The sequence below is a fragment of the Panicum hallii genome, chromosome 7 (genome assembly GCF_002211085.1).
Source record: "Panicum hallii strain FIL2 chromosome 7, PHallii_v3.1, whole genome shotgun sequence".
Classification (NCBI taxonomy): domain Eukaryota; kingdom Viridiplantae; phylum Streptophyta; class Magnoliopsida; order Poales; family Poaceae; genus Panicum; species Panicum hallii.
Window position 1 is genome coordinate 46,457,536 of NC_038048.1, and position 15,002 is coordinate 46,472,537.

Here is a 15,002-nt window from a genome sequence, read left to right on the forward strand (position 1 = left end):
TCTGGGCAGGCAGGAGGCACGGCGGCAAGGCCCGCGCGACAGGCGAGCGGCCTCCACCGGACCACCCATGTGCCGCCGCCCGCCTCCGGCTCCGGCTGCCGTATTCTATCCGCGCCGGGCCCTAAATTAATTAATGCGCAGGCGGCGGGGCGAGCGATACGGCAGATCTCCGCCGCATCTCGGCCGGGCCACGGTGAGACTGTCCGCGGTACGTTCACCGCGCAAGCGCGGCCCACTCGACCTTGCCGTGCGCCACATTGCGTCGCGGTGTGCCACCACATGCGCGTGCACGACGTGGGCGCCGTGGCGTGCGCGTTCCTCGCTCGGTTTGTGCACCGGTCCAGCTTTCAGGCACTGTGCCTATCTGGCTACAGTGTACCGGTGCATGCATGTGTGCATACAGTGTAAGGAGCCGGAATGCAAGCCACGATGGACGAAGTACGCAGAGGCGCTGAGCTGTTTCTGTGTGCCGTAGGATATCCAGGTGTCTTCCATCCACGATGGTTTGCACAGGAGCATTTTGATCTGGTTGCCAAGTCCACGTCTCGCATTACCACCGGGAGATCACACAGGTCGTCGACGCGACGCTAATATGGAGTACTATGTACTAACTAGATCAGGAATCTGGTACTGACCAAGAACGATGAACGAACCGTGGTTGTTCGTCACCGGCTGGCTGGAGTTCTCCTTTTGTCAAGGTTGCGAGGTCGGCATCAGCTCCCATCACGACCGGACGTTGCTACAAACAAACCCTCGACCTCCAGCGTCTCCCCTTGTGGCACCAAAAGAGGAAAACAACAGGTTTGTGGATCGGACGTTGATCGGGATCGGATTGATATTCCATCATACTACGAGCCAATTCACGGTTGCTTTCTCGTCGTACACGATCGTACGCCCCTCGATCTCACGCACGGATCATTGCCTTCTTCATCACCAGCAGAGGAAAATGCTAGCTTCACCTTTCTCTGCTCCAAGCCTCCAATGCCGCCATGCTCTCTGTCGACCCACCAGAAGGCAGAGAATACCACCAGCAACCACGTACCGTCCATTGACACTGCATCTTGGCACGTTGCCGTGCGCGCGCGCGCGCACGAGTGGACATCGATCAGGATGCAGCATCTCCCCTGTCCCGGTCGATCGGCCGCCATGGATTTGACGCGTGATCGATCAAGATCAAGCTCGCTCGCCCGTGCCTCTCGACGCCGGCGGTGCCTCGCCGCACCGCCGTGCTACCAGTACATTTTCGCCACGGATTCCGGGAATAAGGATAAACAACTCGCTCTCTAGCTACTACAAGTTGGTACGCTCTCTACGCGTTAGCTGCGGTCCTTGCGGTACGTCGCGTGCGCGTGCGCTGCGTCGTCGGCCAACGAAAGCGAAGGGACGCACGCCGGCGGTGCGGTGTCACGGACAGCTAGCGCCCTCGCAAGTTGCGGCGCGTCTGCTGCTGCGACAGCCACGATCTCCTCTGATTCAGTGCAGAGGGAGGAGGAGAATAGCGAATAGTAGTTGGCGTGGACGACCAAGCCGAAGCGCACCGATTGGAGAAGAGAATGGTGGCGATCGAGGGACGGAGCACAGTGGAGCGGTCGTTTCCGGCCGCCTCTCCTCAGAGTCCGTGCGAGCAGCTCGTCGTAGACGTCGACGTCGGGGCATGCGGCCGGGCACATGCCTATGCCTATGCGGCGGTGCCGGCGCCGGCGGCAGTCAGCTGAGGAGCTGCCAGCGTGCGAGCGCAGCAATATTTGACTACGGCTCGGCGCTGACATTGTTTGGTACAACTGTATCAAATGCTTGCTGCAAATAAAGGATCTACTGCCTGCTGCAATAAACGTTTTAGTGGATGCCCCTGTGTTTAAATTGATGAACTACTTCATTTGAATTTCATGAGACGTACGTACCTGTCGGTGCATGAGAAGATCGTGATTCGTGAAAGACCAAAAAAACAAAGGCCCAGTAGATCGTATTCGAATTTCTATCTATCTGCACTCTAGAATCATGATTCACAGTTCAGAATCTTCAGATAAAGGACTTCCGTTCTTCAGACGTAGCGCAGCAGCGCCTGGACTGAATTCAGTTCTACTAACACGTCAGTGTCACGCTTCTCAGCCACATGGCTATGCGCTGCCTCCGGCGGCACTCAGTTCCCAATTTCCAAACGTGCAACCATAACATTTTCGCCGCACCTCTTCGATCGGCTGACATTCTTTACATAGCCAAACAGAAAAATTAAAGTGATTTATGCATGCCTGCCGCCTTCAGTACAGAGACTTGTCGGTGCATAAGAGCATCATGATCCATGAAAGAAAAATGGTTGAATTCGGAATTGATTTTTAGTTCTCTGAGCTGTGTGCTGGCTAGCAGTGCAGATAAGGATTCTCTCCCCTTTTGGGGGTAAATGTCACTTAAACAGGAGCACTGAATTAGTGCTAAGTTTCGCCTACAGGGAATTTTATAACCCCACAAGTCAGAAGGCATCGTTGGTGTAATGTGAACGCCAGGTTAGTTGGTGTAAGAGTCCAAGCCTGAGTTTAGGGCGCGTAACCACCGAGGCAAGCTAAGGCAGAAGTCGTAGCCGGAAGGACACGAACAGTGTCCTTTAGCAGTTTAGCACCCACAGATTGCTCCCGCGACTCTGCATAATCAATTCAGAGGTCAGAAAACTAAGTGGGATTAGTAGTAACTAACCACCGCAAAGCCCCAAACCTACATACATGATCGTCGCCCATGCATCCGGGTCGGTGAAAGTTTGAGAAGGGGCTCTAAAAAATGCCATCAGCATTTGCCTTTTCAGGCTGGACAGCAAGTTTTTTTTCTGAAGAAGTATCAACAAAAGCTGAAACTAACTGAACCAACTGAATGGCTCTCTTCTTTCCCAGTTGTTTAGCCCTCGGCCGCTGTCTACACCGGTTGTTGCCGCCGTCGAGAACGACGGCGATGATGACGACGGCTTACTTTCCTATCCTCTCCTTCGCCTTTGCGCCCTAACCAACTGCCTCACACACCCTAACTTCTCTTGATTGTTTTTAATGCCTGTGCTAAGTGTCGTCAACCAAGTAATCATGCACGGTCGTGTGCGCAGGCACGGAACGGCCAACAGACCAAGGACCACGGTTTAGGGGATCATAAGAGCTTCAGCTTTCACCATTAACATCCCTGCTGTTTGGTCTCCCTCGCCGGTTCTCAATTTTCAGGGAAACAAGTAGAGGAGTCACTGTTCCATGCTGAAATGTTTAATTGCTAACCACTAGGCTTGTTTTGCCTCTAACATGGAACATATCGTAGAAGGCCAAAACATAAGGAATCAATTTTTTCAGACTTTTGTACAACAAAGCAGACAGTACCACCTGCATAAGGATCAGCTGCCATGCATACTTATCAGTTTGAGCTCTGCTGGAGCTTTATCTGCTAATTTTTGTCTACTTTCAGTCTCAAAATTTAATTTCAGGGGAACAGACAGAGCCATAGTAACGGGGAATCCTCGTAACATTAGGATACCGTTCTGAAAATTTTTATTTGCCAGCATGTTCTAAGCTTTGTTTCTCCTCTGAAAATGACACCTCTCGCAGAACGCCAAAACAGAAAGAATCAAAATTTCAAACGTATGTACAACAAGGCAGACAGTACTCCCCTCCATACGGATCGGGATACTTGCATTGTCAGCTTCAGCACTGCAGGAGCTCTATCTGCTCCTACATTTTTCTCTCTTCCATCGCAACCGAGCCTTCGGCGAAGATTGCCTCTGCAGACCAAAACAAACGAAATGGTGTAATTTAATTCAGTGAATGGATTAGCGTACGTGGTTTACGGCATCATCAGTACATGCTTCCAACCTTTTATGTTAACATTATCTAAGGACTTGTCAGACAGCTCCAAAAAAGAAAGAATCGGGTGAGCGTGCAACGAAAGCAGCCGACGCTGAGGCCTTTTGCATCGTTTCTGTTTTGTTCTGCCAGCGAAGCTGGGAAAAGCTGATAGAACGGAAACAAATATGAAACACCAGTACACTCGTCAGATTAAGTGCACCGTACACTGATTTCGTTATAGTACTCGAATTTGTAAACGTCTAATCTGAAAGGAGCTAGGGTTCTTATTGCTTTAGCTGATCAGACAGAGTGTCATTTTGTCTAGATGCATTCGTGCTGTATCCCATTAGGGGTTGTTGCTTGCTTACTCCACAATATCCAAACGGCTAACACGTACGAGCTCCTGCTCGTGTGCAAACATCCGGATATGTCTCGTTGCTAATGAACTTCTTTGTCCTGTTCCCAAGGTAACTACCACGAGGTTCTTTCTTTCCCCTGTGTTAAAAAAAATGTTTGAATATAATGATATTAGTTTCAATGCTAATTCTTCTTCCGGTTATTGGCAGTTACAATTTTATTCTATTTCCATAAACTCCACTCTTGTTGTCAACAAATTGACCTTGTTTTATGATGTGTATGGTAAAGCTCCAAAAACACCGGCCATTATTGGAAAAGAAAAAGATCATGTTTGTCACATAAAAAAATGAAACTAGTATATTTAATTTCCATGAGAAACACTTTTAGGTAATTTTATTAGATATATCTAGAAAGAATGGTATGTTATGTTGTGCCAATGCTCGCTTGTTCAGGTTGGCAAGTAAAAATAGTAAATGGTTCAGAATGGGGTCGATTCCCTCCGAAAAAGAATTAGTTGAAGCGACACCAAATTCAACTCTTTCTTGGTACAAACAAGCTAACACTCCTCCTGACTAGTCTCCTTTATCTTAATTTATAGATACTTACCGAGAGGTGCACATTTAAAATGAGTCATGTCTTTAACTAGCATGCACCTTGTGTTGACGATAAATGATTGCTCAAAATGATTAACCAGACCTAACCTAATGCTATATTTATCCCTTTAGTCTTTGCGCATCCCGTAATGCTTCACCCAACAGATATTCTCTCTCCCGATCTTCCACTAGAAAAGGTGGGAAGGAAACACAGGGAGGAGATTTATATGTCCAAACAAGAGGGCTAATTTGCCAATCATATTGCACCAAATCAAGCTTTGTTCTGTGCCTCTCCTAGATGCTCTACGTGTCATCCGCCCATGCTAAGGACACACTTAATTGAGAGGTCATCGCTGCTTTTTTTTTTCTTTTTATAGTGGTGTAGATGCCCTGGAGCTTGCAATGATCGCCCAAATGGTAACACATGTGGTGGTGTGGGAGGGGAGCATGTGGCTGCTGAGTCTGCATGGCCATATTCTACACTAGATTCTCTTGACCTCTAGCCATTTTCAAACCATTTACATCATAGAAAACATGCCTCCTAGCCATAAACATTTCTCCTTCAGCTTAGTTGGATGGAAACAGATACAGTTCCCTTTGAAAATAGTAGCAAGTAAGCGAGCAGAAGCTTAGGGCTCCTCTTATTGTATCTTTTTTTTTTAAAAAAAAAGAGCGTTGTTAGACTCCAAGCAAATCAAGTTAGCTAGTGGAGTACTACTTGGCAGTCACAATTAGTACAACGAAGCACCAGAAGGCCGGACAGATGCATGCATCCTGCCACGCATCCATGTTTCTGGCTTTATTGTGCATGAGTGAGCTCGAGGACATATTATATTTCCCCTAAAAAAAATAAGACCCCCATGCTAAAATACTCGCCGAGCGGGGGCAGCCAGATGATGTGATCCCGCAACCAAAAGGGCACGCGAATTCGGTTGGAACAGCCCGCTCAATCCACGGGCCATCATCATCGTCATCGCTCGCTCCCTCCTCCCCCTCCCTCACAAAGATTCGGGGGGCGCTCGCATGTTCGGCGCCCCGCCGCGCGGACACGTACCACCCGGCCGCCGGTCGCGCGGGGCGAACGCCCCCTCGCACGAGCGGAGATGCCGCGGCGAGCGGCGGATTCCGCGGGGAATTTTTAGTGGCTGGACAGGGTAACCGCCGCGATAACGAACCCATGCGTGACCTTAAGGAGTGCAGTGTAACTGGCCGGAATCCGCTCGCCGGAGCGCGCCCCTGGCCGGGCCCCGCTGACGATCTCGCTGCTCCATGGTTGGCTGCATCGCTACGTGGCGACGGGCGGATCGGCCCCGCTCGTGCGGCGAATCGGCGAAAAGATACGGTGCGTTTGAACGTCCATGTTTGAGTTTGAATGCCAGCAGGAACGCCAAGTGTTGCCTTGATAGGATTCAGAACTTCAGAGCTTGGCGCACATGCTCTGTATGTTCTGTCTGATGGCGTGAATGTTGGAGACAGAACCTGGCATGGCAACCATATGGATTTTACTAGTCCAATGGCTTCGCTACATTTGTCAGACATTGCTCGAGATTTTGTCTGGGACATGCTCTGCTGCAAGATATGAGCACGTCAGGATCTGCTGCCCAGTCATGTCAGGTCGAGGTTGGATTGGTTTAGCTTGATCATACTTGTAGCCACGTCAGGCTTAGAATTTGATCCCAGAACAGCAGGCTTGTGCTCTAGTATATGATTATGAACTAACGTTTTGACATTCTGGTCTCTGGACATTGGAAACACCAGTCTCCAAGCTAGGATGATCTGGCCTCGTATTCTGCCCCTGTATAGACGAAAAACGCATTGGAAACACTTGTCTACTGTAGAAATCGTCTTCCCCTTTCTGAGCACACTCCAAGACCTCAAAAAGGTCGACCTTTGTCTCTCGTGCTTCGTTTCGAAAACCTCAATACTTGATGAACTGGAATTTTCTTTCTGAATATGTCAATAGTATATCTGATATTAATCGCCAATTATGTTTGCCACTGCCACTGCAGAAGGAACTATGCGGTGGTAATTGAGCATGTAAATCGCGACAGATGCAGCTGCTAGAGGAAACAATTAGAGGTGATAGTTCTATGGTAATAATCACATACATGATCCATTAAGGACGGGTTTGGCACATCAGTATCAGCAATACATGCACGACAACAAGCGATGCCAGCATGGTTCTTAAAGAAACAATTTTTTGTTTATTCCCGGCAAAGAGTTGCGCAATCGATCGGTGTTTTTTTTAACTCCCAATCGACAGAGTTATCACAGAGAGAAGAATACCAAAAAAATTACCCCCTTCAACCAATTCCTACTCATCTACTTGCTCCTAAACAATCCATACAAGAACTGCTGTTGTTTACAAATTACAATGTCCGTGCCTTCCCCATTTGCCCTCACGGCCATCGCCTTTACGCAGAGCACGGGAGGAGAGGACGCCCCCTCTACTCCGATGCCCCACCGCTAGCACGGTCTTCCCGGCAGCGCCAGCCGGGCGAGTCGCTTTCGCCTTTCTCCCGCGCGCTAGCTGCCGCTGCCGGCTTGTTTCCACGTGTGCTCGCAGTCTTGCACGATTCAAACGAATCGCCAGCTCGCCGTTGGACGGTGCATCACCAGACGAGCTTCTCGACGGCCATCCCCTGCAGCAGCGGCCGCGCGTCGCCGCGCCCGCGCCGCGTGACGGCCGGGCCGCAGCAGCACGAGGAGGCCGAGGACACGCGGTGGAGGACGTCGAGGAAGTGGTCCTCGTCGCAGGGGAGCGCGATGGGGCCGGACGCGGCCGGGAAGCCGTACTCCTCCTCCGCTTGCTGGAGCAGCTCCAGGAACGCCGGGTGGGTGAGGTGCGCCAGCCGCACCACGAACCGCCTCGGCCCCGTCGAGCCTTCGCCGCTGCCGGTGCCCCCGACGCACACCGCCACGTGCCCCGCCGGCACCGTGGCGTCTCCATTCTTTCCGGAGCGCGGGGAGGCGGCCCGCGCTGCGGCAGTGCGGGACCGCCACCGCCGCACGGCGCGGCGCAGGCAGACGAGCGACGGGATGGTGATCGCGACCCTGCACATGGTTGCTTGACTGCGTGCGCGTGTTCGACCAGTGGTTTTGCTGCTTTGCTGTGGCCTGTGGCCTTGAGACTTGCTTGCAATGCAACCGGGTTGGGTTGTGGAGTTGGGCGGGGATGGGGTGGCAATATATAGAGCTCGAGCTGGGCATCGGCCACTGGAGTTGGCGGAAATTGCAGGGATGGCATCGGGTGCGTAGTTCTGGGTGTGTGCAGTCGTGCCGTGCGTGCACCGGATCCCGGAACACCGTCAGCATACGTGGTGCGTCTCCAGCCGAGGGGCCTTCGATCTCTGCTCCAACCGGCCATGAGTCCTGCGCGCCTGTCCCCTGTAGTGCACCGAACGCCAAGAGCGCTCCCAAATCCAGGCGATCTCCGTCACGATGAAGTTGGGTCTCGTGGCAACGCATGATAGAATGCGAATCCAGGCATGCATCATGGGTTCCGTGCATATGCTGTTGCTTCAAAGCGCCAGGCCAGGTGATGCCGACTAGCCGGCTCAGGTGCATGTGATCCTTCGTAGCTGGAGTTGAAGCCTACGGCGGCTGTCACATCTGAGAGACTGAGACCGTTGGGGCCACGCCATCAACATCATCAACACATGCTGTGGTTAAAGAGCTCGAACTATACATGTAATGTACTGCCGCCTTTCGCCATCGACCCGGAGCCAGCAGATTGCAAGAAACCAGCGTGAGCCAGGTCGTTCAGCGCTCGCGGTTTCCGGGGGGCGCAGGCATGATCGCCCACTCTCCCGGAGTTCCCAAGTTGGATTGGAAACAATGCTATCGCAGCAGCCTGACAGCCAGCTTGTCATCTACGACCTCAATTGCATGCCGTCGGGACTCGCGCCATATCGATCGCCATGCGAGCTTCGCCGCGCCACGGCCCACGGCTACTCCGGCTGGCAGCAAGTCGTCGCCGGCGTCGTGCACGAGCGGAGATGCTGCAGGCCGCGGCGGTCCAGCGAAATATTTAGCCGGGACTAGGAACCCAGAGGACAGAGTGCTGCAGAGACTGTGCAGTGTAGGTGGCCGGAATCGCCCTGGCCGCGCTGACGATCTCGCTCCTCCTGGCTGTACCGCGACGTGGCGATGGCTAGATCGTCTCCACGCGTGCGGCGAATCGGCAGGTGCGCCTGGCCGTCGTTGAAGCCGTGAAGGCCGGCCGGGCTAAGTGTTGCCTCTCTTTTTTTTTGTTGCTACGGCCTGGAGCTGGAGGTTCAGAACCTGCCCCCACATGCCGTTTGTTCTGTTTCACCTGCGTGCATCTGATGCTATGAGTTTTTGGGGCAGTACCTGGACCATGTGGATTTTAGAATGGCAGTGGCGTGCAGGTCGTGTGTGTGTTGTGGCTTCACCGCTTCACGATAGCTCATAGCTGATACTACATCTGTGAGACATCACTGGAGATTTGTCGGCCGGCCACATGAGCTACTGGCCTAGTGCTGCTAGATACAAGCATAGTCATCTCAGGCTCGATAGGCTAGCCAAGGCGAAGCCGTCCAGGACAGCAGGGGTCTGGTAGTAGTTTCTGAACTAACATGACTGTCAAATGCAGAGTTAAACGCGGGAACCAATCACCCAAGGTCTAAACCACAAGTCTCAAAAATATTTTTGAATAATAGAAGGAATTGACACTTAACCAATCCTTTGACATTTTGGACCAAAGTTTTAAATCCAGTACCTTGTTTATTTTTTTTGTATGTATAAATGAAATACACATTGAAAACACTTCTGTACTATACAAACCATCTGTCCCACTGTGCCGGCCATCCTAGTCACGGACCCAATCCATCTTTCCTTCCTCCAGCTCACCCGTATGCTGAGAAATATTCATGTGCATCACCATTTCATTTGAAAGTTTGCAGCTTTTACTGCAGCCTTTATATCCTAAGCTATCACCGTAATTTTCATGATTTCTCAAGTGCCTTTTCAGATGATATTATTTGTTATTATGACTTTCTCAAATATTTATGATCTTTAGCCTAACTAGCAAATATGCCCGTGCGTTGTTACGGCAAGCTATATAAATATATTGATTAGCATAAAAAATATATATTATACATCATATATATTTTATAATAACATTGTACGACTTCAGTCTTTCTCTATTTTATTCGTCGTCGTAGTAGTAGTAGTACTGTAACTAATGTAACTTAATTTAATGGTTAATCACATCCATGATCCATTGACGATGACAGGTGCCACACCAGTAATTCATCACGAACACATGCATGAGCATGGTCACGACAAAACAGTTGTATCAGGGAACAAGTTCTTTCTTTATTCTGGCACATAGAGCTGAGTTGTAGAATCCACCGAGTTCTTACAGAGAACAGATGCCCCCATAATTATCAGGATCCATAAATTTCTAGTACAATTCTAGCTAAATCCATATACAGCTGTTGTTAACAATGTCCGCGTCTTCCCCAGTTGTCCCCGCGGCCGTCGCCGTTGGGGCGCCGCCTTTAGGTTCGCAGAGCACGGGATGACGACCTTTCCTCGGATGTTCCCCGGCGCTTGCCGCCTGTTCCCTTGCGCGCGCGCGCACGGCCTTCCCGGCCGCGCCAGCCGCTTTCGCTTTTTCCCCTTGCGCTGGCGGCCGCTGCCGGCGAGCTGCATGCGTGCTCGCTCTTGCAGCCTCGCAGGCAGACGAATGAATCAGCAGGTGGCCATCTCTCACCAATGGACGGATGGAGCAGGCCAATAGCCTATGTACTTAGTCTCGATTCAGCCGGCAGGGCGATGACGGATCGCTCGATCATCAGCACACGAGCTTCTCCACGGCCATCCCCTGCAGCAGCGGCCGCGAGTCGCCGCGCCCGCGGCGCAGGGCCGGCCCGCAGCAGGAGGAGGAGGACGAGGACACGCGGCGGAGGACGTCGAGGAAGTGGTCCTCGTCGCAGGGGAGAGCGATGGGGCCGGGCGCGGCCGGGAAGCCGTACTCCTCCTCCGCCTGGCGCAGCAGGTCCCGGAACGCCGGGTGGCTGAGGTGCGCCAGCCGCACCACGAACCGCCTCGCGCCGCACCCGTCGCCGCTGCCCTCCACGCGCACCGCCACGTGCCCCGCCGGCACCGCGGCGGCGCCCGCCCCCTTGCCGGAGCGCGAGGAGGCGGTGGCGGCGCGGGACCGCCACCGCCGCACGGCGCGGCGCAGGCAGACGAGCGACGGGATCGTGATCGCGACCTTGCACATGGTTGAGGCGCCCGAATCGGATCGAAGGAGCCGCGATGGGGATGGAACGGGCGAGCGAGCAGCGGTTTGCTCTCGAGAAATGGCGCTTCGATCGCTCGCTTGCGATCGAGTTCGAGTTGTTTGTGTGTGGGTGCGGAGCTAGGCGGGGACGGGGTGGGCAATATATAGCCGCGGCCCCGGGCATCGGGCACTGGGGTTGGCGGAAATCGCAGGGGGATGGAGTCGCTGGCGCGTCGTTTTTTGTGTGCGGAGCTGTGCCATGGCGTGCGTGCACCGGACCGGGACACCGCGCGCCGTGCTTCTGCTTCCCTGCTAAGGCCGGCGTCGCTGTGCACTGTGCTGTGCTGCGGGCCCGGAGGTAACTGGTAAGCGGTTTCTGCCGTTTTCTGGGTGCTGCTGCTCGGCCCTGGATTCCTAGTTGCCTAGCAGTATTGATGGGTGAAAGTGAAGCCTGTGACTGTTGATTTCACATTTTCTTTTTTCAAAATAAGATGTTACATTTTCTTCTTCACAGGTTACACATGCTCCTTTCTTTTGTTTGAATAATTGAATCTCTCTCTAGTGAAGATTTCTGGCTTGCCAGAAACATACTTGACAGCGTCTCCATAGCAGCGCCTGTGTTTTGCCTGAAGATTTCTGGTCTGATTCCTACTGTTTTGGGATGCCTGAACGGTGCTGAAATCATAATGCCAGCGGACTGCCGGTTACTGAGAACTGCGGCACTGGTGGGCAGCCGGGCACACACTAGCGGGACCACAGCAGTCAAGCGGGTGAGGCGAGATTAGTCACAGTAGTTCCCACTCAATATGGTTGAAGATCCCCACTCCCCAGTGCTGCTCTGAATATCTGATATTGCCTGTGTTGTCTGTAGACGACAAGGCATTCTCCGTAACAGTGAAAGAAAAGGAGCTGTGTATGCTTGCGCTGAACAGATGAGTGCCATGTATGTCCAGGCATGCCAACTCGAAGGCATGGATGGGACTGCACGGTCTACTACTTCGTCTAGCTTCCCAGAAGCCCTTGACTCTGCCATCGGTAGAGGAGGACCATGTCTCGCTAGATCAGACTTATTGCTATTCTCATTCAGTATAAAAGATTTCAAGCTGATACAGATTTTTCTTGCACATCAGATTCTACAGTAAATATCTACGTATTTGTAAGCACCATTGGAATTTAAAACTAATTCCAAAATAACTTTGAATACTCAAAATAAGTAGTAGTGTTAATCTGGGTCCATCTCCAAGGTGGATTTTTCATGATGTCCATCAAAGTGGATCTCTGAATTTCCACCATAACGTGGCGCATCTTCAGCCGAGCCCCTCTCGGTTGGCACGCCATAAGCAAGCCTTCCCAAATGCTGTGCCGGCCAGGGACGCCACCCCGATCGGTGGATATCTCCATGCTGCCATTCCAACCTGCAATGCGTGATCGATGGAAGCAAAACCCCACGCATGCAACACGCGTTTCCAGTTCCACGAGGATATACACAAAGTGTCGGCTCCCAGCAGTACTAAGTTTTTTCTTCATCTTAAGGATATGATGTGGCACCACGGGTGTTTGCAAACGTAGTGCAGCCTGATCTGTCCCTGACACTTGCTAGTGACCACTGTCCACGGCCAGGCCCAGGCTATATCGGCGCCAGCTGACCTCGAGCCCACTGGAATGGAGCCAGGGTGAATTCACCACGAGGAAATCCTGGGCGCAGCAGCGTGGACCTGGACCATGTACTTGGTTGATCGAGGAAGACGGAACGAAAAGGGTTAACGATGACGAACAAGCGCTGTTCCCGGCGCCATGGCGGCGGCATTAAGGACATCGTCATCGTGGTGAGCCTTCGTCATGTACTAGGCCGGTGATCGCTCGCCGGCTGGCCGGCCAGCTCAGGTGCATGTGATCCTAGTCCTAGGCTCCTAGAAACCTATATAGGACGGCTTTCACGTACGTCAACGTCACGAGCAGACCGTTGGGGCCTCGCCATCAGCAACACATGTGTCGCGGCTGCGACTTGAGGGAGCTCGAAGCACACATGCGGGCATGCCCGGTTCCGATTTCCGCCGCCTCTCTCCATCGATCAGGTCGGAGCAGCCAACAGATTGCCAAGAAACCGGTGCGAGCAGGCTCGCTCGGCTCATGGTTTCCAGGGGCGCAGGCATGAACGACGATCGCCCACACTCTTGGGAGACCGTACCCCAACTCCCCAAGTTGAACGCAGCGCTGTCGTGGCGCGTTCCCGCGCACGCATCGGCCGGCCGCCACCGATCTCTCTCTCTGTCTCTTTGTGTCTCGCTTGCTAGTTGCCGCCTTATCCGAGCAATGATAATCGACGAAATTAGTAGCCTGCCAGCAGCCAGCTTGTCATGGTGTCATCTACCCCAACGCTAGCTTCTCCTATCTTCACCGGTTTTTTGGACCAAAGATAATAAATTCATTTTAGTATGTAATTGGCAACGGACCAGGTCCAGCTCTTGTGTGCATGCATGATCTGAGCATGCAGCCCGGAAAGGTTCGCCCGGTTTCGGCGCGCACACAGATCAGATCAGAAGCCGCCCGGGGGGCTTGGCATGCCATGCACGGGCGGAACAGCACCGCGGCATGGGAGCGCGTACATACTTCCGCACCCGTGCCCGCGGGCTCACGGGCCGGCTGCCGCAGCCGCGACGGATGCAATGCAACGCGAGCTCAGGAGCGCGTGACGGCCGCGCGCGCGTACGCTGCGTGTGCAATGGCTGCCTTGCGCGCGAGGGCACCGCGACAGCGCGCGCGCGCGCGCTCCGACGGCCACGGCCGATCGAAGCCCCCCTGGCCGCGTGCCTCGATCGCCTGCGTCGCTTTCGTCTCCGGGGCGGGGCGGCCGGCGCCTGAGCTCGTGCGCCGGACCCTGGCGGCGGCGGAACCTGTGCGCGCGCCTGCCGGCCGGTTTTGCTGCTGCGCGCTTGTGCAGTGCACGCTCGGGGGAGTAGTGACTGGGAGTCTAGGACTAGTTTTTTTTTGTGAAAACTGAGCCTAGGACTACTTGTATTCTCCTTTGATCTCGTGTCTTGCCGGAGCGGCCGGCCGGTGTGGCTGCGGTGCATGTTGTTCCTGACAGTCTCTCTCTCGAGGGGGAGCAACAAACGCTCTGCAGTGTGCAGTCTGCGTCAGGTTGCTCTCTCGGTGCTCCACGTTGGGCCGAGGACGAGGTTCCTGCAGCGATCGAGGCCCAGCGTGAGATTGGGCTTTAGATAGAGGCGGGAGGCCCCGATTCGACGATTTCGGATCGCGTGCAGGCCCAGAAGGCCAGAAAAAGCACGTACTGATTGGCACACATAGACTAAAAAAAGGCCTTTTGATTTTGAATCCACACTGATGGGTTTGCTAACTGGGTAAACGCGAGACCTGACCTGCTCAACTGCTCATGCTGCATGAAAGGTGAACTTCCAATTCCACAGGGCACGGCAGGTCGAACAGGTGGATTCCGGAAGCGCAATTTTATTCAACAATCCTCATGTCGTTGCACCTGATCACTCTCAAAACACATCCTTGCTCATCCGATTCGCTCGCCAAAGAGGAAAAAAAACAGGGGCATTCGGAACAAAGTTTCTGCTTGCTAAGGTGTAATGGAATTATTCATGCTGATTCCGTCCATATACAGAAGAAAACCCACACCTCGGAAGAAATAACATGTAGGTCATTGGCTTTCAATCTTCCCTCTAGTCTCTAGTTCCCACATCATCATCCTTACTATTTTCAGCCCTCCAGTTACTGCGCATAAAATCTAGAAAAGCACGAGTCCTGACAGAGACAGCAGTGCCTGATCGACAAAATCAAAGTTCATATTTTGTTTAGCCCTTAAAGAGAGAAAAAATGGCAACATGGGATTCGTAGCGGACGCCGAGCATTCAGCCGCGCGTCGCGCCGCCGCCGTGTACGCCAGACAATCCAGGGTGCTAGGCTCACGCTCGCGGGCGCAGCGCGGAGAGCAGGAGGCCCGCCATGCCGTCGAGGTTCCGCCGA

At 53.1% G+C, this 15,002-nt stretch overlaps 2 protein-coding genes across 2 annotated transcripts; both read right to left on the reverse strand.

Moving 5' to 3' along the window:
* Positions 1-6,972: 6,972 nt before the first annotated feature.
* Positions 6,973-7,818, reverse strand: LOC112901586 (auxin-induced protein X10A-like). Its single transcript, XM_025970527.1, has one exon. It carries the CDS (start codon positions 7,816-7,818, stop codon positions 7,369-7,371), a length of 450 nt encoding a protein of 149 aa, XP_025826312.1. The 3' UTR covers positions 6,973-7,368.
* A 2,759-nt stretch (positions 7,819-10,577) lies between these two features.
* On the reverse strand, positions 10,578-11,009 carry LOC112900903 (auxin-induced protein X10A-like). The gene has a single exon (XM_025969678.1). It carries the CDS (start codon positions 11,007-11,009, stop codon positions 10,578-10,580), a length of 432 nt encoding a protein of 143 aa, XP_025825463.1.
* Between the last annotated feature and the right edge of the window lie 3,993 nt (positions 11,010-15,002).

What these genes read in the sequence shown, in the direction of transcription:
- LOC112900903 (XM_025969678.1), bottom strand. Translation starts at nt 11,009, where the DNA reads ATGTGCAAGGTCGCGATCACGATCCCGTCGCTCGTCTGCCTGCGCCGC.
- LOC112901586 (XM_025970527.1), bottom strand. Translation starts at nt 7,818, where the DNA reads ATGTGCAGGGTCGCGATCACCATCCCGTCGCTCGTCTGCCTGCGCCGC.